We start from the raw sequence: 24542 nt of genomic DNA on the forward strand, positions 1-24542 counted from the left end.
CTTATTCTCAATGCAAGAGCCAGTTCCAATATTTTCTTTGCATTTATAGAATTTGTATAACTTTTGTGTCAGTAGTGAAAATCATTTCTGACAAGCTGAGATCTCTTTGGCAGTATTTCTGTTAGTCTGGGTGCTTTTAAGGATGCATTTCTGAGGCACCCCCTAATTGCAAGACTTACGGGGACTAAAATATCCGAGCWACTTCTTCTTCTCAGACAGAAGGCTAAAACAGATTCATGGGTTCTAAACTGAGGACAGGATAAAGCAGAAAGCTGCAGACATACAGACGAGTAGTGATGGCATTATGCAGCCCAAGTTCCAGAGACCAGTAGTGTTTATGGGTATGTTTSTACACAAACCTAATGCTCAGTCTGCTTTATTCTAGACTGAAAAATAGGATGATCTATCAAGGAGCTGGCTGGCTGAGGTTAAGGCTGGTTGGGATCATGTTCCTATGATCAGTGAAAGTCTTGGGATCTAATGAAAGCACATTGCTTTCCATGTGATTTCACCAGAACATGCTGCACTTTCCTTCACAGGATGGAGCTTACAACAGAGAAGATGAGCAATGTTTCTCTTTAGAAGAGATAAAATCAATGATTACTTTCATAAAGGAGCTGAAGAGTCTTGGACAATTTGAGCTGGTAAAATAAATCGGGTTTTGTTTCATTGGMTATATATTTTATTTAAATCTCTTAAGATTTCTCCTTCGTTACCATTCTCTGCTGTGTCTGGCACATGTAATTAGGCTGGATGGGCAGGGAAGCAAGGAGATGGAAATAACACTTATTTTATTTTGGTGGYTCATTTGAATTTAATTTAAAAGAGATAAAGAAATACAGGAGAGAATTTGAGTTGAGTTTCATTGAAAAGGAAAACTAAAGCAGAAACAGAGACCAGGGAATAGAAGGAAAAGAAAAGAAGGAAAACAATGTAAATTACTAATGAGGTGGTAAGAAAATAGAATTATAATGAAGCAAAGCAGGAGTGAATGGAAGGACTAGAGACTGCACAACACTGAGATCATGACCAGAAAGTAAATGTAGATGATAAAATGGGGGGAAAAATAAAGGTGAAATATGTTATATTTTCATCTTCACATTTTAGTTGATTTTTGGAGAAGTGCACAGATGGAGGAATAACAATCAGTTTCTGTGAATAGGCATAGTTAATGAGGGAAGTGGTGAGTATTGGGAAAATAAATGATGTGCAACTAAATCTTCTCTTTAGAAAGTCTGTGTGAAATCAGGATTTCTGTGAGACTTCCTGGATGAGTGTTAGGGATAGAGACTGATGACACTTTCTGAAGAAGCATTGARTCTAATAGATCTGGAATTCCCAGAATCACCTGKGTTGGAAGGGACCCAGAAGGATCAAGTCCAAATGACCCAGAAGGATCATGATAATTCACTCTTAAGTGAATGGCCCATTCAGGGATTGAACTGTCACCTTGTCATTATWAGCTCCATGCTCTGACCAACAGAGCCAACCTCAGGGTCAGTCCAGAGGCAAAGGAGATCAGCTTCCACATCAATATGGGTAATCCTGATTTGCAAGGCTAGGCATGACAATTTTTTAAGTGTGTGGGAAAGAGCATAAATATACAACCAGCACTATGCTATGTATACTGTCTTCTGATCATTTCTCATATCTTTGCACTCKACAAATATTACACTGTGTTGTCTCTAATCAGTGTCTCTCTTCTCACTYAGCTTTTCCCTTCTTCTGCACCCAAGATACAAATGTTTCTGCGTGACCTTTATCGCATGGTAGACCCAATGAGGCAACTGAGTTCAGTCCTGACTCTGCACTGGTTGCTTTCCAGTTTACTTCAACAATTCCAGTTCATGAATAAAGAGGCACATACAAATCTTTCAGAGTGGTAAGATAACTATTATATATGTTGAGGGTACTTTCTCAAATTATATTAATTGCAATATCTCCAGTGAGCATCACAAAACTTAATCCTTCAGTAGATTCAGGTGGACTTRCAGCCCTTGAGATGAAGGTCTGTCATTCCATATGGAGTCCTTTCAGCCATTCTGCCATTAGAAGTCTAGCTAGGTTGCTAAATAGAGCAGTATTTGTTTCTCTATTGAATATGAAGGACTCTGGATTGAAAATTAATTGGAACTACAATATTTTTGTAATTTGTATAAATATATTTGTACAAGTAGTGTAAACTAGTTTTTTTAAAGAAAGATTAATTAGGTAGGTTGTTTCTAAACAACTGTAAACTCTAAATTAGGAGCATTTCTAAGGGTTAAAACTGTCTTAATTTATGCACCAATTAAAAGCAGAAATGTAAAGAAAAAAAAATTCAGGTGAAGATTTTTCCAAAATAATCAATAATTTTGATTGGCTCCAAATTGTCTGTTCAACAGAAGACAGGTCAGAGAGCATAATATTCAGAATATAATTTAAACTCTGTTTGAAAAGATGGAAAAATGCTGTAATGACAAGATTAGATCCACTGAACTTTTGGCAAGAAGTTTTAACTTTCATAAGGAGGGAAAGAGGAACAACAGAATGAGAGAGGAAGGCAGGAAGGAAGGAAGGAAGGAAAGAAGGGTAAAAATGAATGGAGGGAAGGAGAAAACTTGCAGTATATTTGTGTATTGCAGTATATTGTGATTGTTTAGTACAAAATTTGTCAAAATGTGCTTTCTGTTTTCATTATCTCTTACCTAATTATGCCTAGGTATATAAATTATGTTTCATATACATGTATGCCATACTGACTGCTGACATTTATGATTTTACAAACAAGGACTTGGGAACAGAGGCACATTAGGCAATKTGTATGCTTCATTTCACTGAGTCTCAAGATGAGTGTGTGAATGATATTACTTTGTACTTTTTGCTGGGAGAATGCTGTAGTGAATATTTAAGTGTCTGTAAAATTTCTTAAGTTTTAGTTTTGTTCCTCATTGARTTGGGCATGGCTTTCAGCAAATCAATTATTATCTGTATCTTTGTTTCCTTTGCTATAAAGCAGAGTTTATAATTTATCACTGTGCTAGGTAACTGTTTATTAGTGTTTTAAGTGCTAAGTTCTTGTTGTTACTGCCGACCCTCCGTGAGAAGTAACTCAAAGATGCAGCTGCTTGCATTCATATGTAAGCCCTTGCCCTCTTGCAGAAATATTTAGGTTTGCATATCAAAGCATACCAGCCTTTAGCAGCTTTCTGTTCTAATCTAAGCTGTGCCACTCACTCACTTTGAGCAAGCCCCTTGGCCTCTTTCTTTCCTTCAAGCTGAACATTATTGTATGCATATAAATATGTAACCATGACCTTTCTCCAGGGCATAGGCCAATCTGCTTCTTTGCACTGTATTTTTCTGCTGTGGCGAAGTTAATAACACAATTCTCTTCATTCACTGTATAAAAAACCATGTGCTTTGACATTGCTAAATCAGATTCTTCCACTCCTTTAGCTACATGCATGTGATGGTGATGCATGTGTCAGATATGCATGCAATTATACTTAATTGCAAAGAAGAAAGAGTTTAGTTGYACTTACTCCCCAAATAACTCAGGTATGCATTCTCTTTGAGCTTTGATGATTTTTTTTTTTTTAATTCCCAGCTTTGATGAGTTTGCATATCAGAACACTTTTCCTGAATTTCTTCAGTTAGGGACAGATTGATCAGTTGATTTATTTAACAGTTCTTATTTCTCTGACTGTGGAAAACTGGTATTCACATTTATGGAATCTGGTGATTGCATAACTGACTGTCCAACCAGACAAGAAATCTATGGGAAAAATAGTGGTTTCTACTGAGGTCTTGCACAGTTACTCTGTTCACTGATCGTGATTCCATAGGATGAAGACAAGATTTAAAGATGTTCCCTAGTGTACATATTTTAAYTCATTTTGTCTATATGGCTAGTATTGAAATTTAAATAGCATTAGTGAACTCTCTGAATTCTTCCACAGGAGAAGTAAGAAGAACTCTAGAGACTCATCTCAAACTATAATGAAATAATTACAGCCTAGGTGAAAATGACCACCTCAGTTGGATTGGTATAAGATATTACACCTAAGACATGTTCTGAAAAAAAAAAAAATAAATTATGGGCTTTTTTCAGCTCTGTGCTGTATAAACTCATGACATGATTAGGATATACACATCTGCTGTCTTTTAGAATAGGGGCTGTGAGGTATCACAGAAAGTAAGTTTGGCTCTGTCAGACAGCATGGAAGATTCAGATTTGTGAGTAAAGCTAGCCCTTCTGTATCTGAAAAAAAAAAAATAAATGCCCTAGCAGGTCAAAGAGCTGCAAATGTTTTTATTAATTCAACTGATATATTTGGAAAAGTGATTCTAGCTTCCCACATGCAAGMCCTTTTTTAGTTCTGCTTCATGATGCTAATGATTAAAAGGCCCAGGCTGAAGCAGCGATAAATCACTGAACCATAGAGTCCTTTATGTTGGAAAGGTTGCTCTCATCCAGGCTTGGGAGACTTGGGAGARCAACTYCACCTGGCTACAACCTCCTTTCAGGGAGCTGTAGAGRRCAATAAGGTCTCCACTGAGCTTCCTTTCCTCCAGGCAAAACACCATCAGCTCACTGAGCTTCTCCTCATAAGGCTTGTGCTCCMGCCCCTTCTCCAGCTTTGTTGCCCTTCTCTGGAYATGTTCCAGCACYTCAATGTTTTTCTTGTAGTGAGAGGCYAAAACTGAACACAAGATTCCAGGTGTGGCCTCACCAGTGCTGAGTGCAAGGGGACAATCACTGCCCCAGTCCTGCTGGCTGCATTGTAATATGAGTATCTTTCTCTAATATGAGTTCTAAATATTAAATTTTACTGCCCTGCTGTTATCAGATATAGTTATGAYATGTCTCAATGCTGTCTGATGTTAATTACAATCTCTACAGATTCRAGATTCACACATGTCGTGCTGTTCCTTTGTGAGCAGGGGCCTTGCAGTTGTGGTGGCTGCCTCTCCTGAGGAGTTCTCTGAGTAAACCAAAGTCTTGCATTTTATAGAGTTAAGACATGTTGCTTTCACCTTAAAATAGGGCTTGGGACCAGGCAAACAAAAAGGAACATTGGAGAGAAAAAATGTGTTTGACAGATGTTAACTGTTACTTCCTTGACAGGCAAAAAGAGGGGTGTAAAATGACTTACAACTTGGAAAGCAAACTCTCCAATAGTTTGTTAAGTGCCTCCTTTGAAGTAGGTCATGAATGTGCATGAAATTAGGGTGGTGTCTAGACACTGCAAGCTCAGAACTACCTTTTCCTGCACACAAAAAAACATACAGATCTACCAACTGCTTATTTCCTTATCTCATTAAGTTAATGCAGAAATCTCTGTTTTATTACTGGACAATTTTTTATCACTGGACAGTTTACCTTTTTTCATGAATGACCTCAATACTGCTCTCAAAATCTCTTGAAGCATCAGTGACAGATGATTGCACAGAATATTGCCACCTCGCTTCCTTGGCATGGACAGTGACTTTGCATCTTTCAAAACTCAAACTGCAGTATCCAGGAAGAAGCTGCTTTATGAGAGCTTCTAAAGGAAACACTGGGAGGAAAACCTGTGAAAGCTTCAAGAAATACTAATGGACCTCTGAAAAAGTCTTACCAGCCAGAGGATTGGATTGGAGAGAACCCTACTCCTTTTTTCTACCACTCTATCAAAATTCTATTTGAAAGAAAAAATCTGTGGGGTTCACAATATGGGCACCATTAGCATGGTGATGAATTGTTGAAATTGACTTGCCTTTCTTTTTCCCAGAAATTTTATATATATATAAATATACACTCTGGATTTGTTTTGAATTTGCAAACAAGGCAAAACACATGGATGTTTCATTTTAGGAATTCATGCTAATGACACTACAGATATTGCCCTTCWAACAGCCCTTCATTTTTATTTAATTATTTTTGAACAAAGTTGAATCTCAAGTATATGTAAGAAAGCACATCATAGAAGCAGTTAAGAGATATAGTTTGAGTTATTTTGTTCATGGCCATATCCACTCTTCCTTTTCCCAGCAATGCAACTATGTTTTGGAATTTATTTCTATTTTTTTCTACTTTGATGTGATATGCTACCATGTACAGCATATCACATTTTCTCTTGTGTTTTTTCTTATATTCACTCAGGTATATGAATACCTGATRAATATGAATCCAGATGATTCATATTTCCATGGAGAATACTAAAATACCATGTGCCCTTGGGATCCCGTGCAAAATATTTCATTGTTCCGTTCACATAGAAATACATCTGTTTTTTTTTTTATTCACAGGCAACCTTCTCAAGAAAATATGAGTCCTAAGCAGAATGTTTCTTCTGACTTCAGGAAGAATCATGAAGGTAAGAGATCAGTGTAAGATCTTTTATATACAGTATCTTTTTCCTAATCRTATTATTTCTGATAAATTGGATTTACATTACTTTGTCTTGCATTCYAGCTAGAAAGTCTTAGCTTACTACATATAAAAGACCAATTGCTCTCTAATGTGATGTAAGTTGCTATGCTGAGCCCATAARCAGCATTTGCAAGCCTAAAGCAAGGATCTCACACTGTGAAGAATAAAAGTACGATGTGTCTCTTATAAATAAAAGAGGTTGGTTCCTTCTCCACTTGGTCTGTATTAGGGCTTAGAGCAGAAAATTATTAGCTGTTTCTGTTTATCTTTCAGCATTGCATTATTCCAGTAAGACTGAAGAACGACGATGCAATTATGGTGAGTCAAGGTCTTTCTAGACCACTGAGGAGGATGAAAGAGAGACTTCTTGAAAAAAGTTCTTGGGTTTCTCCAYCTAATCTCTCAGAGGATAGAGTGTCTGCAGATGTTATGTAACAAAAAAAAAAAAAAAGGATTTTTAAGTAGCAATAATGTTTATAAGGCACTAAATAAATGGGCTATTATGTTAAAAAAAAGCCTCAAAACCAAAACTAAACAGTGTTATATGTGCGTATTAATGGATTTCACTCATTGATCCCTTGTCACATTTCAACAGACTTGTGCCCTTCTTTCCAACAGCCTCAGCACACATTTGTTCTTGTGGAAAAGCCTTCAAACTTGTCTGGTGTTTAATCARCTTTGTTTAAGTCTTTGTCTTCAGCTTGGTAATGGAGTATTATGAAGCTGTTTAAGAAATTTTTTTTTTCTGAAATATCTGCTTGTAGGACTATTTAAAGTATTTTTAAAGTTCTGTAAAGATGTAAAATATATTTTTCTTTGGTGGTAGAAATGCTTTTTGCTGCCTTCCTCATTCCCAAATTGTCTGAGGGGCCTGTTTGTAAATGTGAATCTGTTGTTCTGTGGTGGAAAGGTTTTGCCAAACTCTGAGCCTCATGTCACCTCTGTTACTGATCTCATGCTGACGCCATGATCTCATGGGGGGCCAGAAATATTCTTGTGAAATATTCTGAACTATTCTTGTCAGATAGAGGCCAGAAATATTCCTGGGCTGGCTGACTGGTATCACCATTCTAGTTGCATATTTTATTTTTAAAATACCTCAATTAATGTTATTTTGAAATTCCTCCACATTTTTGAGCTAGTAGTGAGACATTTCTAAGTAAGGAATACAGGATATGGAGAAGTGTTTATCCTCATCTTAGGGGCTTTTTAATACCTTCTGTGTGTCAATGTAAGAATCTATTCCCCTAAAAATCTAGCCCAAATTTTGTTTTTCCCCTGGAATATATTCCCTTAAATTTTAATCCATGCAAGACAGTACTGAAATTGACCTATTTTGTTTCTCAGGGCAGATATTTCAAGGTAATAGAGGTCCACATGGAAGCATTTGCATCCTTTTTGACCCTTTTAAGACGGTCAGGTTTTAAGTCATGAGATTTTTCAGCTATTTTAATAAAAGAGTCTCCTATCTGGAATATTTTCTGAAATACTCAGTTTGAAACATGTACTAGTGAATATATGTGTAAAGCAGTTTTTAATGTGTAATTATACTGTAAATCTGAATCCACTAGGCTGGATTAAAATATTTGTCATAAGYAGATTGCCAACAAATAATTATTCTCATGAGTAATTTGGCAAACACTATGAAATAAAGGACACATTTGACCAAATAGGATTTGATTGTGGAGATTTCATACACAGGAAAGGAGCTGGAATTTGCTAATATAGGAATTTTAATAAAACATTTTTCCAGCTGTACTGCAAATGACCCCATGGGTCTTGATATCTCCATGTGACTTGTTCTTCTTATGAACAGTAAGAGTATGTCTAACTTATTTTGAGTTTTATTGGAAATTGCACTTGTACATAAAGCCTGTACACAGCCTGGTACCTAAGTAGGTTATGAATTTTGGCCTACCTCTTCTTTAAGTTTCAGTTAACCAACTACAGACAGATGTCCCAGACTTAATCCTTCTATTTTCAAAGGCTTACCCAGGCTTTGAGTTTTGTGACTACAACTGAAGTGATTGGACACTGAATGTTTAAAATCCCTCCAAGGTCTAAAAATTTCTCTCAAGTGCCATTACGAACTCCTTTAAAACTTYGCAGCAGGATTATGAGTCTCAGAGTCACTAGGCATTAAATATCTTGCCACTGTGGATGTTATCAATGCCAGAAGTTGCGTGTTCCAAAATGTTCACACATTTCACAGTTTTTTTCTTTCATATCTTCTTGGAACAGATGAAGATACCCTATCTCATATCAGACAGATCTTCACCAGTCCACAGCTGGACTTGAATCCTCAGTTTAACCCAAAGATCAGAGAATACTATGCAGAAGTTCCATTTGACATGGTGACAGTGAAGATAGGAGCGGAACCCTYTAACTGTCAATGCCATGTACGCCTGGACGACAAGAAAGGCCCAAGGTATGAGCAACAAAATATGAGTGTAAAAACTTTTACAAATATGTCGTAATGTTCCAGAATTGGTTTATTGTGTCTGAAAACCCAGAACACAGATAGATTAGTTACAGGAAAGTCAGAGGGAGTTCAACACTGAGAAACTTGTATTTATTTTCAGTGTCCTGAAGGCAATGGTCTTATGTTGTTCTCAAGCCATAACTAGCCCTAGCTTAATGGATCTCACATCTCTCATCCACATTGTGGGTCATCTTGTCATCCACGAATGTCCCAGCTTATCTAGTCTTTTAGGGAACTATAAAGCTGGACAACAGACAAGAGAGGAGAATCATCACTAAACATCATGTTTGAGCATTGACCCACAATCAACTATGATATTTAATTGATACTTGGATCCCTGGCATAGTTTTGGCTTTCCCAACCAGCTGTCCCAGAGACAAYAGCATGTATCAGGGACAATACCAACTGGTATTTTGGTATGACGTGGTTTTTAATGTTGGGAGGGACAAAAAGTGTTTATTTATCTGGGTCAGGTACCTCAGAACCAGAGAACTGGCCTATTTAAATACTAGCCTTTAGTGAGTGGATAACAGGGAGAACAGGGGCAGCGTTTTATTTGGGAAGAAATATTCTTAACCRTTTCAGAGTTAACTTTGTTTCACGACATGAAGTGCTTAGCCAACACACCATCTTTTGACTGACTATGAAGCAGATGCTTTGACCTAGAATGTCTGCTACTAGCCAGACAGTCTGAGCAGTTGTTATTGATCTAATGCCAAATATGTTTCCTGTATTTTCAGTAAGAAATCAGCCTTGATTTATAATTTCAAAAGAAACTGTCATTAAATTCTTCCATCCAATATTTTGGTGTTCTAATATTAACTGCCTTGGCAGTCAACATGGTTATATGTGAAAACCTCAAAGATTTCTTCCTTGTAGAATGAAAAAGAATGGCAAGATATTTACACAGAAAAGGAAAAGCCCTTGCAGGTTTTGTGCCTTTCAGCATTTCCTATTTCCCTACTAAAGGAAGAAGAGCACAGCTCAACTTTTTCCCGGTTTGTCACTTTGAGCAGTTTGTCACATTTGACTAGTGGAAAATTTCAGCAGCTAACTACATTTCTGATTGTACTTGTCTCCCTGCTGACTTCATCACAAATTTAGTCCTGCCAGGAATTRTTGTCCCTAATGATTTCATTCACAGATTTAATGTCTGAATATTTGCCACTATTGTCACTAAGTTTCACTCTCAGTATTTTATCTTCTTGAAAGAACTACAAATACCTACAAATCTTATTTCATACTGTTTTTATTTAAAATCACATGTATTTTGTAAGAGAAAGAAAATGTTGGAAATAACAACCTCTAGGAGCAAGTAAAGATTAGCAGCCATAGATAAAGGAGTGTAAATCTTTGTTTCATTAGTGTTTACTCCACTTCTTTCCTGTTTTGTCTTGCAGCACTGCTAACTACCCCCTTGGCCTTGGGTTGAATAAAGTTGTCATTCTTGTGATGATTGATTCACAGCCCAACCCTGAAGTTGTGGGCAGCTACAGAATCACAATTTATCGAGAAGACCGCCCTAGTCTCCCTTTGTTTGATGACTATATGATGTGTGGGTTTGTGCAGGTATTGTATATTCATTCTTTTACTATACACATTAATATTGTCTGGTTTCTGTACATCCAGTGGTATAAAGTAGGGTACATGAGCCAAAACTTGTGTAGAGCCAGTTTTTGTTGAGATTAGAATCTGAGTTCTAAGCMCTATAATTGCATGAAATTCAGCATTTACACTACATTTTGGATATAAAAGGTAAGTCCAGCTTAAATACCCGTTATCCTATGTTTGAGAGCTCCAGGTTCATTAATCCTTATCTTGGCCAGCCAAAACCTTCTCATAACTTTTCACAACTGTCTCTTTCTGATATTGGAGCCATGGCAATCCTTTTACCAGGAAAGATATTTATATTTATGGTAAGTCTGTTTATCAGTCTTCAAGATAAATTSTGCTGCATAATTTATGAGTGAAAGCTGTTTATTCTTGATCAAGAAACACAATTARAAAACCCACTGATAATTTCAAAGGAAGGTATGATTGTTGCTTGTATCACATTTCTCTGAATATAAATTTGGGGATGCACATAATTTACTCGCAACAATTAACAATCCTTAGGAAGGAATGGGTCTGTTGGATGAAAAAAGGGCCAGGGTCTGTCCAATAGGGCTCAATAAAGGCTGGGAAAAGGGAGTTCAGGCTAAATCAGACACAAAAGTGAAAGAAAAGCAATGAAAGTAACAGTGAAGATGTCAGTTAGTGAAACTATAGTGATAAAAATRCTATGCATAAGAGAGAAAACCTGGGACACATACTGTGTCAGAGCTGTTGGTATTCCAAAGCTGGAGGACTAAATGTTGGTTGCCACTTGATGTGGTGGGCAAAGATAAGCCATCCAGTTCAAAGAGGGAAGTGACATTGTAAATGGTAATCATGGGCAGTGCTCTTGTCTGTGGAATTTTAGGCAGTTTAAAAGGATTGATGGGTCCATTCCAGAGCATCCAGGAGTAATATATTTTGTCACAATTAATTCTGCAACCAGGAAACAGGATTTTCAAAAATTCTGTGTTGAAATTGTCATCCATGTTCATGTTTATTTATCTCYTTTATGAAGATCTAAATTTATCCTGTAGCAAAACTGCTTCCCTTTCCCTGGTTTCTTTCTATATACTGCAGAAGAAGCTGTGAGACCAGGGTGGTAGAGGGCAGACCATTTTAYATGATAGAGCAGATCAAGAGGGATTTTGTGTTTCTTGTGGAGAAATAAGCACTAGGACTTAAAACAGGAGCCAAAGAGATTATAAATGTTGATGGCAAGTAATGTAACAATATTGTCAATTGTATGTTGACAATAATTATCTCAATCTGCAAATCAGGACTGCCAGAGAAAATGTGTGTGATAGTCACAGTGAACTGACTGCTGACCTGAATACCTTGTTCTGATGTTGTCTGGCCCTCSACTGATTCTCTGTCTCTTCTCGTAGACTTCTCTTACAAGTTCAGAATCTCAAGGACCATCTTCTTACTATTTGTACTGACTAAGGACTACATCCAGTAATTGCTACAGTGAAATAAGTATAAAGACATGTAATACCTGAGATTTCAGTTCAAGTGTACAGCATCCTGCTTGACATCTTAAGTGTGAGTTAATATCAAAAGGAGAGCAGCAGTAAGTTGAAMTAGAATTATATTAGTAGAGGAACACGTTGACTGGAAAGATGTAAGGAGAGTTCTTTTTGTTTCCTTATTTGGGGCATGTATCTGAGTGTAGGAACAGGAATTCAGCCTCAAAAATATCTTCCCACATCAGAGTTTACACTGTTGTTAATGTTTTATGATAGCATTTATGAGATTGAGTATGAAACTGAAGCACTGTAGGCAAAGAGATCTAGACTGATAAAAATGAAAAGTGTTTTAGAAATTTCTTTTGATTGATCTTGTTTTTCTGATCCTCTGTGAATAACTACTCTCTAATTAATGCAAGTGTTCAGGATGACTTCAGGAGTTTAGAGTAATGATGAGATGAAAAGCATTCTTGTGGTATCTAATGAGCTCTGTGAAGATACAGTAGGAGATTCTAAGACAATTTTTGGATATGTTAGAGGCAAACTTATCAGAGAATGCCTTTAAAAACAAACAGGGCTGCAGCTAGAGATAGACATGGCATTCTAAAACACTTTAAAGCCTGCATTCTTTCCTGTTTGCTAGAACAGAATGTATCTGCTTAGAATGATGGGTTTTTATTAATGGAAAACTCAGGTCTTAAATAGACTCATTACATTTTGCTCTTCATACCAGAGAAAATTATGAAGTCTTGCTGAGCAGGTTGATACACCCCAATCAGAGGCATGAAAACTTGCAAGTAACGAGACACCTGTTTTAGGRGCAAAAGGATAAATACAGCTGATGGAGTCTCTTTTGGACACTTGACTAGGCACAAGTGGGATCACACTTGAGGAGAGAAGGGTCACTGATAGTGATGTGGTCTTTCTCATAGAAGGCTTCAGTTAAAATTCTAATCCAGCAACATTTTTCCTGATTTTCTTTTATGTTTAATCCCATTAGGGTATTCAGGTTTCACTGCAAGATGATACTATAAGAAAGCTTACAATAAAAAGACAGAGTGTGGGATGTTTCCAGTCTTCTAACAATTCTCATGCAGTTGAATAATCCTGGATTTATTTCAAGGTATTGAGTTGAGAAGTGTGTGGTTCTAAGCCTTGCAACCCCTAAAAAGGAAAAAAATATTGTCTCCTGTTCTCTTTGATAGCAATTATAATATCCCTATTAAAACCTAATTAGTGGAGGATAAACTATCACTTCAAAATAGCATCTTCATCAGATTTGGTTGCCTTCCATTGTGTGTTCTGCATTTTGATAGTAATGTTTTGACTGCAAATGGAGAGGTTATTGATTTGTGCTTGAACTTAATTTTGTGCGATTGCTGCCAATATTCAAATTAAGTATCCTTGAAAGAAGTGGTGCCATTTCAGTATCACCTCTGAAGCCGTGATATGAAGATAGCCAGAATCCAAAGCAATCAGCAGAAAAACCAATGAGCTCTTAAGACAGMGTTATCAGCATTACTCTCAAGTGAAAGATCCCAGACTATTCAAATACTGTCAAAAAGGACAAMATATTTTATTCATTCTTGCACTGCCCATTATCTTTAAAATGCAAACAGATTTATCTATGCCTCACTTAAAATGTGTGGATGCTACCTCTTTGATTGGTAATYTTTGCTCAGTTGCAATCAGAGAGTAACTGCTGATGCATTTAGGGAATTTTTTTTGATCCTGTGAACTTCTCTACCTATTTGTTCCCTGAGTGTCCTGTTGCATATGGCTTGTTTTGCCTTTTGTTTGTTTGTTGTTTGTTTGTGGGTGAGTTCAGGTTTGGTTTGTTGTTGCTGTATTTTAGTAATACAGTTATTTATTTGAGTTTATACTGTGAGCAATGAATAGCTAATGCTATATTTTATAGCATAGTGTGTTTCATTCTCTGTCGTTTTCTTTTGTGCATTTGTGCATTTGATTCCAAAAACAGTGCAGCACAGTGGGCTGGTGTTCTGGCTGTTCTACAGCTTTCTCAGGTTGGAGAGAATGGGCTTGCAGAACTGTTTCAGAAACTTTCCTCATTTTTTATAGAACATCTTATCCTTAAGTACTGTTATCTCTTCTAGCTTTGTAAATCCTTTTATCCTGTTCTTTTCCTAGAGCTCAAATAGATTAACAAGTCCAACAGAGCTGATGATGAGATACTGGCAAAGCATTGCTAACTGTTTAACACTAAATGGCAGCAATGCAGCTGCAGATGTTAGCAACAATAWATGATTGCTCTGTCTGTTACTAAACTTCCACTGATCAAAAAGAAATTAAGAACTAAGCCTACCTTAATAATGGTATTTACCTTTATTACAGACTTTTGGAGTAGAGATGAAAAAACTCATTAGAATGTAGAAGCCTTTAAAAAAGAAAAGGAAGTAATTTCATTTTTATGCTCAGGAAGATATGAGAATGTTTATATTTTTTTCAGTACAAGTTATAGATTTCCAATGGAAAATAAAATGGTTTAACTTCATTTTAAATGACGTGCTGTTATAATTTCAAAGCTTTTTRTACCAGACAGTAGAAATAAAAACTGTCAATTATAGACATAGGTGTTAACTCCTTGCCTAGTACTTTCATGCAAAGATTTCAAAGAAACTTGCAAATATTAAATAATGTAAAAAAAAATAAACAAAAACAAAAATCCAAAACAGCTTAGGAGAGAAGCAAAGAATTGTCCTGTAGTAGGACAGGCTGGGAGCGTATTAGTCTCTTCTGAGTTTCTCATTAGCTGTGCTAGATTCAGTGTGACCCCCATCACAAATTGTCCATCTCTTCTGTCCTTAGGACATTGTGGATGCAGTTACAGGCTCTTAGGTTTTGCAGAGGTTATTATCACAGCAGCTGACCCTCTTGGCAGTTCTCGATTTGAGCATCTTGCTTGAAAAGGCATGAAAAGTGCATCTCTGGAACTGAATATACAGTCTAATTATATCAGCAACCAGACTGTATCTTATTTGCAAAGTTAGCTTACTTCCCTTTCAGACAAAAAAAAAAAAAAGAATATCCGTTATAGGAGCAATCATGCGTTGCATTCTTCCACCTTCTTAGGTATAGAGCTGGTGAGAGAATTTTTTTCGGTGGTTTGGAATTTTTCAGAAAACAATGTAAAAATACCCCAGTCTTCAAAAGAATAGTTTGAGATAATTTTTTTTGTTATTCAAAAGAGGATATTTTGATTCAGTGAGGATGATTTGATTTTAAGATTTTAGCATTTGAAATTTGGATYGGTCTAATTGTTAGGTATTTTAGCTATTGTGCAAGTCCAGACCACTAGCTGTCTTTTCAAGAAGGGAGTGGCTGGGACAACCAAAAAGCTCACTCTTTAGATCTGAGATAGCCAAAWCTAAATTTTCCTCAGAAACATTGATGAAAGTGCAGTATGACAGTCATGTTTTCCTGGAGCAATGCCGACTTAAGTGTCCCTTTCCTTGCCTGCAGCTACTCATGAACCGGATGGGAAAACTTTTTTTTTAAATTAAACTAATTTCTAGAATAAGGTTCTCATTCTCTCTATATGAACCCAAAGGAGGGGGTAAGTGCAGGGGCAGAAATGAACAGCGTAGCACAGAAGGAGGGTTAGTGGGTGACGTTTAAAGCAGCTTTTTCTTTGGATTGGAATTRGTTTAAAACTCTTTCTGGTTTAAATGAGCCGAAACTTCATGTTCAAAAATTGTAGAAATGATTTCTGGGTGGAAACACACAAAATACTAGAATTACTGTGGCATTGCTGTTAATCTATAAATTATTTTGGTTCTGTGTGACTGCAACCCACATCTCAGGAAAAACACAGCAAGGTTCACATAGCCTTGAGGAGCAAATACATAGCAAACTGAACACGTGTTAAATTGTCAGTAGTTCAGGTGAAAGCCTGCCATAAAAAGAAGGCTGAGGTCTTACATCTTCAATTGSTGTATGTCAACATGGTTCAGTTGATTTCTGGGGAACAATTTCAATTTATACTGATGGAGTACCTGTCCTGACAGAAACACACAGCTGAATTATCTTCCATTACATATGCCAGGCAATGCTCATGAACAAATTCACTTGCATGAAASTGCTGAATTTTTTAGTAATTTTCCTAACTATTTAGGTCAAACAACAGATTAGGCTAATCTGAAAAACTACTTGAAGGTGTTTTAAAGTATTTAAAGATYAGTGGATGTATAATTGCCATTCACTGTAAGTGTAAACTGAACAAGCACCTAACTGGAATAACACAACTTGTTGCTTCTCAAACAGTATATTTAAGATGATATAGAAGGGAGAGATGTAAATAATGAATACCCTTAGCTGATTTTCAGCTAGAGGGTTAATTTGTGTGTGTACTCAGAGCAAACTTTGAAGAATCAGCATGTTCTGTCTTTGTCAACATCTATACCACTGGGGAGAGCAGACTTACCATTACCACGTTTTCTTAATTATACTGAAGACTTTTRTGATGATTTAAAGCATTGCTCTGTAGATGAGTCAGAGGAACAATTAACCATTGTGATGGATATTCTTTACATTTATGCAGTTCAGTGAACTCCTTTTGGATCTCAGAATTAGGATGTGATGGTTGGACTGGCATCTTAATCAGCAGGCAATATCTGCYGCTTTAAGGAAAGGTCTCAAAAATTCAGTAGGGCATAGATCCATCATTTGAAGGAATTAATATAATGCTCTGGGTTTTCTCTAGAAGACAAACCCATCTTTCACCTACCAAGTTAACTCCATAGACATTCTGCACTATCATCTGATACTCATGTGTTCTCATAATCAGCACTTACTGTGAGACATCTGCTAGACTTTGAAGAGCCCACAGAGAGAAAATGGGCACAACTAGAACACAAAAGGGAAAGAAACAGAAAAAAAAATAAAAAGTTTGTGTGTGCTTCTATATAGGATGTCTTGCTCTGAGTACGGAATGAAAATTAGTAGTTTTGTTCTGTATCTCCTGTAGGATTTGCCTGACTAGGACCATCATCATACTCTCCAACACTTTGGGATACCACATTACAGAGTCCAGACTTAAAGGCTTAATTTCATGTTGGCTCCAGCTGCCCAGAGAAGTTTATAGTCTTCCAGTTTACAGTATTTTGCTTACACTCCTGATTTTATATTAGTTGCTCTTAGTCTTCTTATATAGCTATATAGCTAAGTTTCCTGTTTAACATGTGATTAATACCAGATATCCTCCAGGAAATGTTCCCAGAAATTCAAGGCAGAGACTGAAGAGAGCRGATGTTTCCATGTAGCAGCAGCTCCATTTGTCATTATCATGATGCTGTACTTAGGAAATGGTGCATTATGGGTCACTGGTGAATAAATTGCCACCAGTATTTTGAGAMAAGCCATATGAATACTGACTCCATGATTCAACAATTATAAGCCAGTTATGACTGGGATGACACCAACAAAACTTAAAGTTCCTAAATATTATTAAAGTTCCTATAATAATTAGCCCTTGAAGACTGAGTATTGTATAGGCAATTTTCAGCSTTAGTTTTAAAGCTGAAAATATTCCCTTTCCTTGGATTGCACTCTTGTGGATAAGAACTTCTTAAATCAGGAATGATACCACTCTTCAGCACCACTGAATTTATTGATGGAACTAGAGTTGTTTGTAGCACCTCCTACCCCAGTAGTGGGAAATTTGGTGTCTTCTTTTATGTGTTTGCAATTTAGCACAGCCTTACTAGGAACATTCCACCCTCCTAGATACTCAGTYAAGTGACTCCTAACTTGAGTGGTTATTTTGCTGTTATGATGCCACAGAAAAATATCATTAGTATTTGATTATGTGATGTGCTCAGGATGTTCTCCCCTTTTATACAATTACAGATGTTATTCCATGAGTGTACATGGCACATTAAAGATACAGAAAATGAAGATCTGCCCAAAATCTAGCAAAGAAGAAACTCGTAATCACATGACTAAAAATGTCAGGGAGTTAAATTATCACTGGATGGTTGCAACTGGTGAACAAAATCCCAGTGTTGCTAGTGGGATGTAAGGTTGGACATCCCAGCCTCACAATTGCTGCTCCCTGTGCTSCTGCAGGATGGGGAGGTACTGAGGCAGACACAGTGCTGTGGGTGCAGATCCTGTCGATGCACTGAGCTGCTGTCTCTGAGCCCATGATGGACTCCTAGTACAGACTGGAGGAGATCCAGGTTTTTCTGATTCCTTGCCTTTAACCAAAGGATTAAAATGTCTTTTTAAATAATAGCAGCAAATCATTGTGGGTGGTTGTGAAAGGAGACAGATGACAATAAATGCTGGGTAGGCAGTTCTGCTCTTGGGAGAACACTGTTCTCTGGAAAAGTTTATCGGAAAACCTATTTTAATATAATTTTGTCAGCTATGTGGTTTTTTGTTTGTGCTAAGTTATCAGGCAACCATCCCACATATTTAGATTTTCAGTAATGGTCCTTTTTGCTCTTATTTTTGATGTTTTTAATGTAATACAGGTCCAGTAACACCACTGGAATCAATTACATTTTGCTAGAGAAATGGTAGCAGTAACTTTTGCATAAGATTGCTCATAGCACAGACCTTTTTTTTTTTTTTGCTTATTCTTGCTTCCTCTCTCTGGCCTGGACAGTGATTCCTCCTCGCATTGCTGCATTGGGGTGCAGTTCAGGCAGAGGGCTATATTGGATGGACTGATGGCCCTTTAGGGAAAAGAGGGCTCGAATCACCTCAACCTGAGGCCAGCCAGAAGAGTGTTTGGGGGGTCCTGGCCCAGCCTGATTAGCTGAGCTGCCTCCTGTGGTCGTTCTGCCTGCTGGAGCCAGACACTGGGCAGGCAGAGGCCGGTGCTCCTGAGTCATGCTCTGGGTACTGTGCTGATGATATCACCTTGTGAAGGCACCTGAGATCTCTGGAGAGGAACAGATGAGGATTGAGGATTCTGGCTCCCTCTGCCAGCTGTTGTTTTTCCATGACTCCACAGGGAGCCTAGCGTGGCTGTCTCAATTACCATGGTGTGTCAGGATTAGCATTGCCTACATTAACTGGGCTAAATTAAGAAGGTAGAGTGAAAACCATAATTTTTTGATGCTTCCATTCCAACTGTAAAATATCAGGGTTTTTAAAAGTCCTCAGTAAGGCTTAAAGCCTTAAAAATCTTTGAAGGAACCACATAAGTRTGTAAACTGCAAAGATTGAGTCAAGCAGTTTTCCTTTATAAGTTCCAGAAATTCCAGTGACATTTAGAAGTACAACAATTGAAGGTGGTGGGGAAGAAGAAGAGGTCATCCAAAGTTTCTGAAGCCTCATTGAAATATTTAGCTTATACTTTGGGTAAATATCTGTCAGTGTTTGCATTCTGTCAATGTATCTGATTCATGAAGAGAAAGTTCATTAATTAGAAATAACTTGCACTGTATGACAACACACAAAATATTACAACAATGATCAGACTGCCAGTTTATAAATCACAGACAAATCAGTGCAGGCATATGGGTGAAATATTTGCAAAGTATATGTTGAGCTTAAATCTGTGGAGTTTTTAGAAATGGTCACTGCATTTTGTACTGAAGCAAAAATTATTGTTAGGATTAAACTTCGATAGCTTTGTGTGATACACCAGGGTTCTGTGGTGCCTTGGTTTCATTTTTTGGTGATTGGTGGCACTCATTAAAAGGCTGATGTGACAGTAGAGTGAGGGGGCTGTTTGTGCTGTCTGTGTGCAAGCTGGTCTAAGTCCAAGGGACAAACAAGGTGCCACTGCTACRTGGCACCCAGGCCAGTCCAGCTACATGCTATTGGAATATCACAGTTTCTTACATGAGCTTACTACTCTGCAAGTCCTTCTGTTGTGTCTGTAGATATATCAAGAGAGATGTATGGTAAAACTGTCTAGAGTCAAGTTTAGACACACAGAAACTGCATGTTTTTTTAGTTCTATAGTTGCACACCTCAGTTCTTCCAGTTCTGGGGCTCTCCAAGCAGACTTTAATTTGGATTTAGTAACAGCTTCTGTGCCCAGTTTTGTGATGTGTGAAAGAAAAATATYCTTAATTCAAGCCCTTTGAACACAGAAAAGACTCCCATTGACTTCCACATAATTTGTATTCAACCTAACTTATTTTCAAAAAATGAGTCTGCAGAAAAGAATATACCTCCTGCTGGATCTCCAGAAATAATTGCTGGGTTTTAATCATCTCAACTTGTGGTGCTAGTGGAAATTATTGGTGGCCTTTTTGTCAYTGAAAAATTGTAAAGTGAGTCTAGGTTGTTATGAAGATCACATAAGGGGAAGTCTAATGAGTTGTAGTAATGACATCATAAGTCTTAATAGCAATTTCTCTGGACTTTTAGTGACTGTCTTAAAATTCTGATTTGGTAAAATAAACGCAAACAAAAATTCTTAAATTCAGCCACACAGTACAATAGAACAATGAAAAGTGAAGTGATTTATTGCTGCACTGCATAAAGGCTGTCACCTCTTCCACCTATGTATCTACAATGCATATTTGAAATGTAGATTGTTTTCCCTATGTGCTATTTTGGTAAAGAAAATGTGACATGACCCAAATCCTGCTGTGGGTCTCATGATGTGGAGCAGAGGTTTGACCATTTTTGTTCTCCTTGAAAGAGCTGTGGATGCTGTGGCTCCAGGAGTGGGTAACTTACTCAGGCTACCACACAAAAGATGGGAAATGGGATAATCCCATATCTCAGTGAATACCTTGAACAAAACTGAGACCTGAAGATTTTACCACAATAAGGGAGTTCTGGGCCTGTCCCTGACAAAAGTGGGAAATTTGATCACCTTTTTAAGAAGCTTGAGAAATGGCATACTTCATGGACAGGAAAATTATAAAACTATTTAGCTTAATTCATTTATCAGAATTGTTGTACTTAGGTCACAGAAACCTAGATGTTTTGTGGTTTCATCTATAAAAACTTGTGAAAACTCAGAATCCAACTTTTCTCAAAATTCAAGAGACAAATAAGAAAGTCAGTATTCTAGATTATTTTATTTTGTTCCTCAGTACTTTCTTCTTATAGAATGCTCTTAATTGAGATCCAAAATAGAATCCTAGCTGGCTTGTCAGATTCTTTTCTGCATAGAGCTATAAATGTGTGAAGAAGGTTTACTCTTTTAAAGACTGCTGGTTTTGGCCTATGTTGCTCCCAAGTAAGATAGTAAAAGCTATCTTGCGTGGTTAATTGTAGTTTAATTGGTCTGATTTTGTGTTTATTTAGTAACTTATTAAAGAGCAGTAAAATGAGTCATTGTAAAGTATTTACTAAGCAAGATGAGTCCAACACCTGAAGGACAAACTTCTGCCAAAGTCAGGAAAMCAATCTACCACTGCTCTCGTTCCTTTTGGAATCAGGGTAGGTATAAAACACACTCAYTTACATAAAACACAGTCACCAATATATGACAAAGAAGAGACTCAGATTTGATACACTTTGCTGAGAAAATCAGGTTCACAGTRCAGATCCATTGCTATTTCTGTAGCTGTAAAATTGTCTGTATCCTACAGAGAACTATTATTCTCTTTACCTGGCCCTCTACAGTTTGTCTTTCAAAGCTGAAATCCAGGGCATTCATTATTGACACTTCAATTGCTGTATTCTTTTCGGTTCACCTCATACACTGCTCTCAAATTCATCAGAAAATGTGAAATAGCCTGTTGAATTTTCCCCTTGATGATACCACAATAGATGTGAAAGAAGAGCCTTCAGCATAAGGCTTCCTAAGTGTTAACAGATCATGAAAATTGGCAACAACTGCTGTGCTGAGTATCATRACCTGCAAGAGGAGGGCCAGCAATTCCACAGTGATGAGAAGAGAGTGCTTGGTGTTTGAGCTGTGGTCACATTTGCCTTTCAAGTCATTTGGGTCTCCATGCCACACTTTTCAGGAGAAGAAAGCTAATGCAGCTGCCTTTGTTAATCAGTCAGTATGACCCAGGCCCTCCGGGAGGCAGGCAAAGGCAGATATGTACTGAGACACACAATCCTTGCTGATTAACAGTGAAAGCTGGTAAAGTTACTCTCTAAGCCTGTCTGGCCCATCAGCTGCAGAAATGTAATTTAGATGATTATCTACATGCCCGTTAAACCTTGTGACCCATCACTAGTCTGTTTGAAGTTTGCCTGCATAAACTCGCTAATAGGAAGAATAGAAGGATTAACTCAGAGGTCATGAAATAAGAGAGCAGCAAAGAAGATGACAAAAGAGCAGAGGAAAACTTTTTAATGCATGTATTTGGTAAGGAGAAAGAACTACAGTACCATGATCATCTCAGCAGATACTGTTACCTCATGGAGCAAGCAAGCCATCTGGAATTCAGGCCATTTAATACTTGTGTGTGTGTGTGTGTGTGTGTGTGTGTGTGTGTGTGTGTGTGTGTGTTCTTTCACCCTATTTTGTTTAGCTGTGCAAATAAAATGAACTGCCTGTTTTATGTATGTTGTCAAGTTAGGTGTTTACTAAACATAATGCAACATGAAAGAGTGTGGACTGCTGGTGGACTGCGTTTCTGATTTTGTTCAGAGCTACAGTGTGTAGATATAAACAAGGAAACAATTTAACTCCATCACATCAGAGCAATTGCATTCAGGTCAGCATCAAGTCCAGCCTTGTTCCCTTCAGGATAAGAACCTCCAGCCATTACAGGTGCTTGTTAACTTCARGATTATGAATGAAAACCTTACGCAGTGACCTATTTTTATTTGGTCAAATTGAAAGAAATATGAACACTCATAATCTGCCTAAATTAGTTACAGGATGTCACAATGAAAACRGTGGCCATTTAAAACTAAATTTGTAGAGAAAAGGTGGTTGCATTTCAGAAAACAGAATGGAATACACAGGTACCTCAGTAAAGGTGTCCTGGAGTCTGAGTAGTTACTGAAAGAAAATGAGCTTGAACTTTAAATGGCMTTTTGAAGGTCATTTCTTACTTTTACATATACGACCATTCTCGAAATGAGTCCTTGCCCTTTTGCTAAAGACAGCCAACCTATTTTCAGAAAAATATTGGTTGGSAGCATATTTCACTGCATTTCACAGAAGACGAAACCATTCCTCTCATGCTTGTCTGGATCCTTATGTTTTGCAATACTAGATCTCTTTATAAAGAATTATTGTGGTCTATTTTGCAATACTTTTGGTATATTTATTCATTTAGGGTTTTTTTCCATATATTTATGATTAATCATAGTTCTGTTTCTCATTTTATTGTGTTGAATCAAACATATTTTCCAGTTATCACAGACTGTTCATTTACATGTACAGCTCTGTATAAAACACAGAAATATGCTACTGGGGGAAAAATGAACAGTGTTCAGTGCTGTGGCAATTGATTTTAGAACTTGAGACTTTTTTTCCAGTGGTTTTATTTTTTTTTGGTTTTGTGACTGATACTGCAAATCCAGATAGCTCTGAAGCTAATGTATGTACTTTGTAGTAAAATGCATACATTTTAAAATTCTACTTTAAGTATCACCTGAAGRTGCTTTGCACATTAATCTGGTTACAAATTTTCCAAATGAGTGTCAATTGGGATCTTCAGTGTAAAACTGTCAGTCTCATTTCTTGGCCACATTGGCTGTGTTCTCACCTTGAAAAACATAAAAGTTTTAGGAGGGAAATAAACTTCTGTTACTGATCATAAGTCTTCCACTGAGTGGCATGTATTCAGCTGTTTGCCACCAGACTGCTTCAGAGGACAGAAGTTATTCATAAATCTCATTCCATTGGTGTTCCATTGTCTGAAAAATAAAGTAGATGCCAATATCTGCTGGGAAGCCTTGTAGAAAACAGATCAAAGGCTTCTGGAGTTTATTTAAGAAGGAGCAGTTGTGGCTGGCTTAATGTCTGAGCATGGCATGAAAAGTGAAACAGCCACGACAATAAGCCACCATGTGCAGAAGTSCTCTGGACTCCAGTAAAGAATGTGAGTAATATGTGGTACAGGTGGACTGTTGTCTCCRCCTGTCATTCTGTTATTCCTTTGTCTCTAAGGAAGGCATTGCCTTCTCTGTCTAATCCCATGAAAAGGGGGGAAATTTCTTCTGAAAGTCATTGCAGAATAGARCCACCTTYGTTTACACAAAGCACTGTGCCTGCYGARGAGATGCTGTCTTCTCTAGGGAATTTGGTTTAAAGGTTTGTGATTATATGTAATTCACCTGTGTCCAGTGTTCTACCAGCACTTTTGCTTTAGTGGCAGGAGGTTGTGTGGGCTAGGTATCAGGAAAAGGTTCATCACCCACRGGGTGSTTGGGTACATCTCYCCAKGGARRTGGTCACAGCACCAGCCTGACAGAGTTCAAGAAGCGTTTGGACAATGCTCTCAGACACRTGATGTGACTCTTGAGGCTGTCCTGTGCAGGGCCAGGAGTTGGATTTGATGATCCTTATGGGTTTCTTCTAGGTCTGGACATTCTGTGAATTTGTGATTTGAGTGTTTCTCTCTATTAGCAGTTCTTAATTTGCAGTAGTAAGGATAAAATGGCTCTTTTTTTTTTTTTTTTTTTTTTTTTTTTTTTTTTTTTTTTTTTTTTTTTTTTTTTTTTTCATTCTAGCCTTTACTATATTCCAGAG

At 37.3% G+C, this 24542-nt stretch overlaps 1 protein-coding gene across 1 annotated transcript in view; it reads left to right on the plus strand.

Moving 5' to 3' along the window:
• CPED1 (cadherin like and PC-esterase domain containing 1) overlaps nt 1–24542 on the plus strand; it is a 138774-nt gene that overhangs the window by 63746 nt on the left and 50486 nt on the right. Inside the window, exons 11-16 of the mRNA XM_057378398.1 lie at nt 540–644; nt 1713–1882; nt 6274–6341; nt 6671–6715; nt 8639–8825; nt 10280–10448. Of these exons, the coding sequence (XP_057234381.1) occupies nt 540–644; nt 1713–1882; nt 6274–6341; nt 6671–6715; nt 8639–8825; nt 10280–10448 (744 nt within the window). The remainder of the gene's footprint in view (nt 1–539; nt 645–1712; nt 1883–6273; nt 6342–6670; nt 6716–8638; nt 8826–10279; nt 10449–24542) is intronic.

Source organism: Malurus melanocephalus, unplaced genomic scaffold, assembly GCF_030028575.1.
Source record: "Malurus melanocephalus ecotype Western Australia unplaced genomic scaffold, MMel_1.1 scaffold_11, whole genome shotgun sequence".
NCBI classification, from domain to species: domain Eukaryota; kingdom Metazoa; phylum Chordata; class Aves; order Passeriformes; family Maluridae; genus Malurus; species Malurus melanocephalus.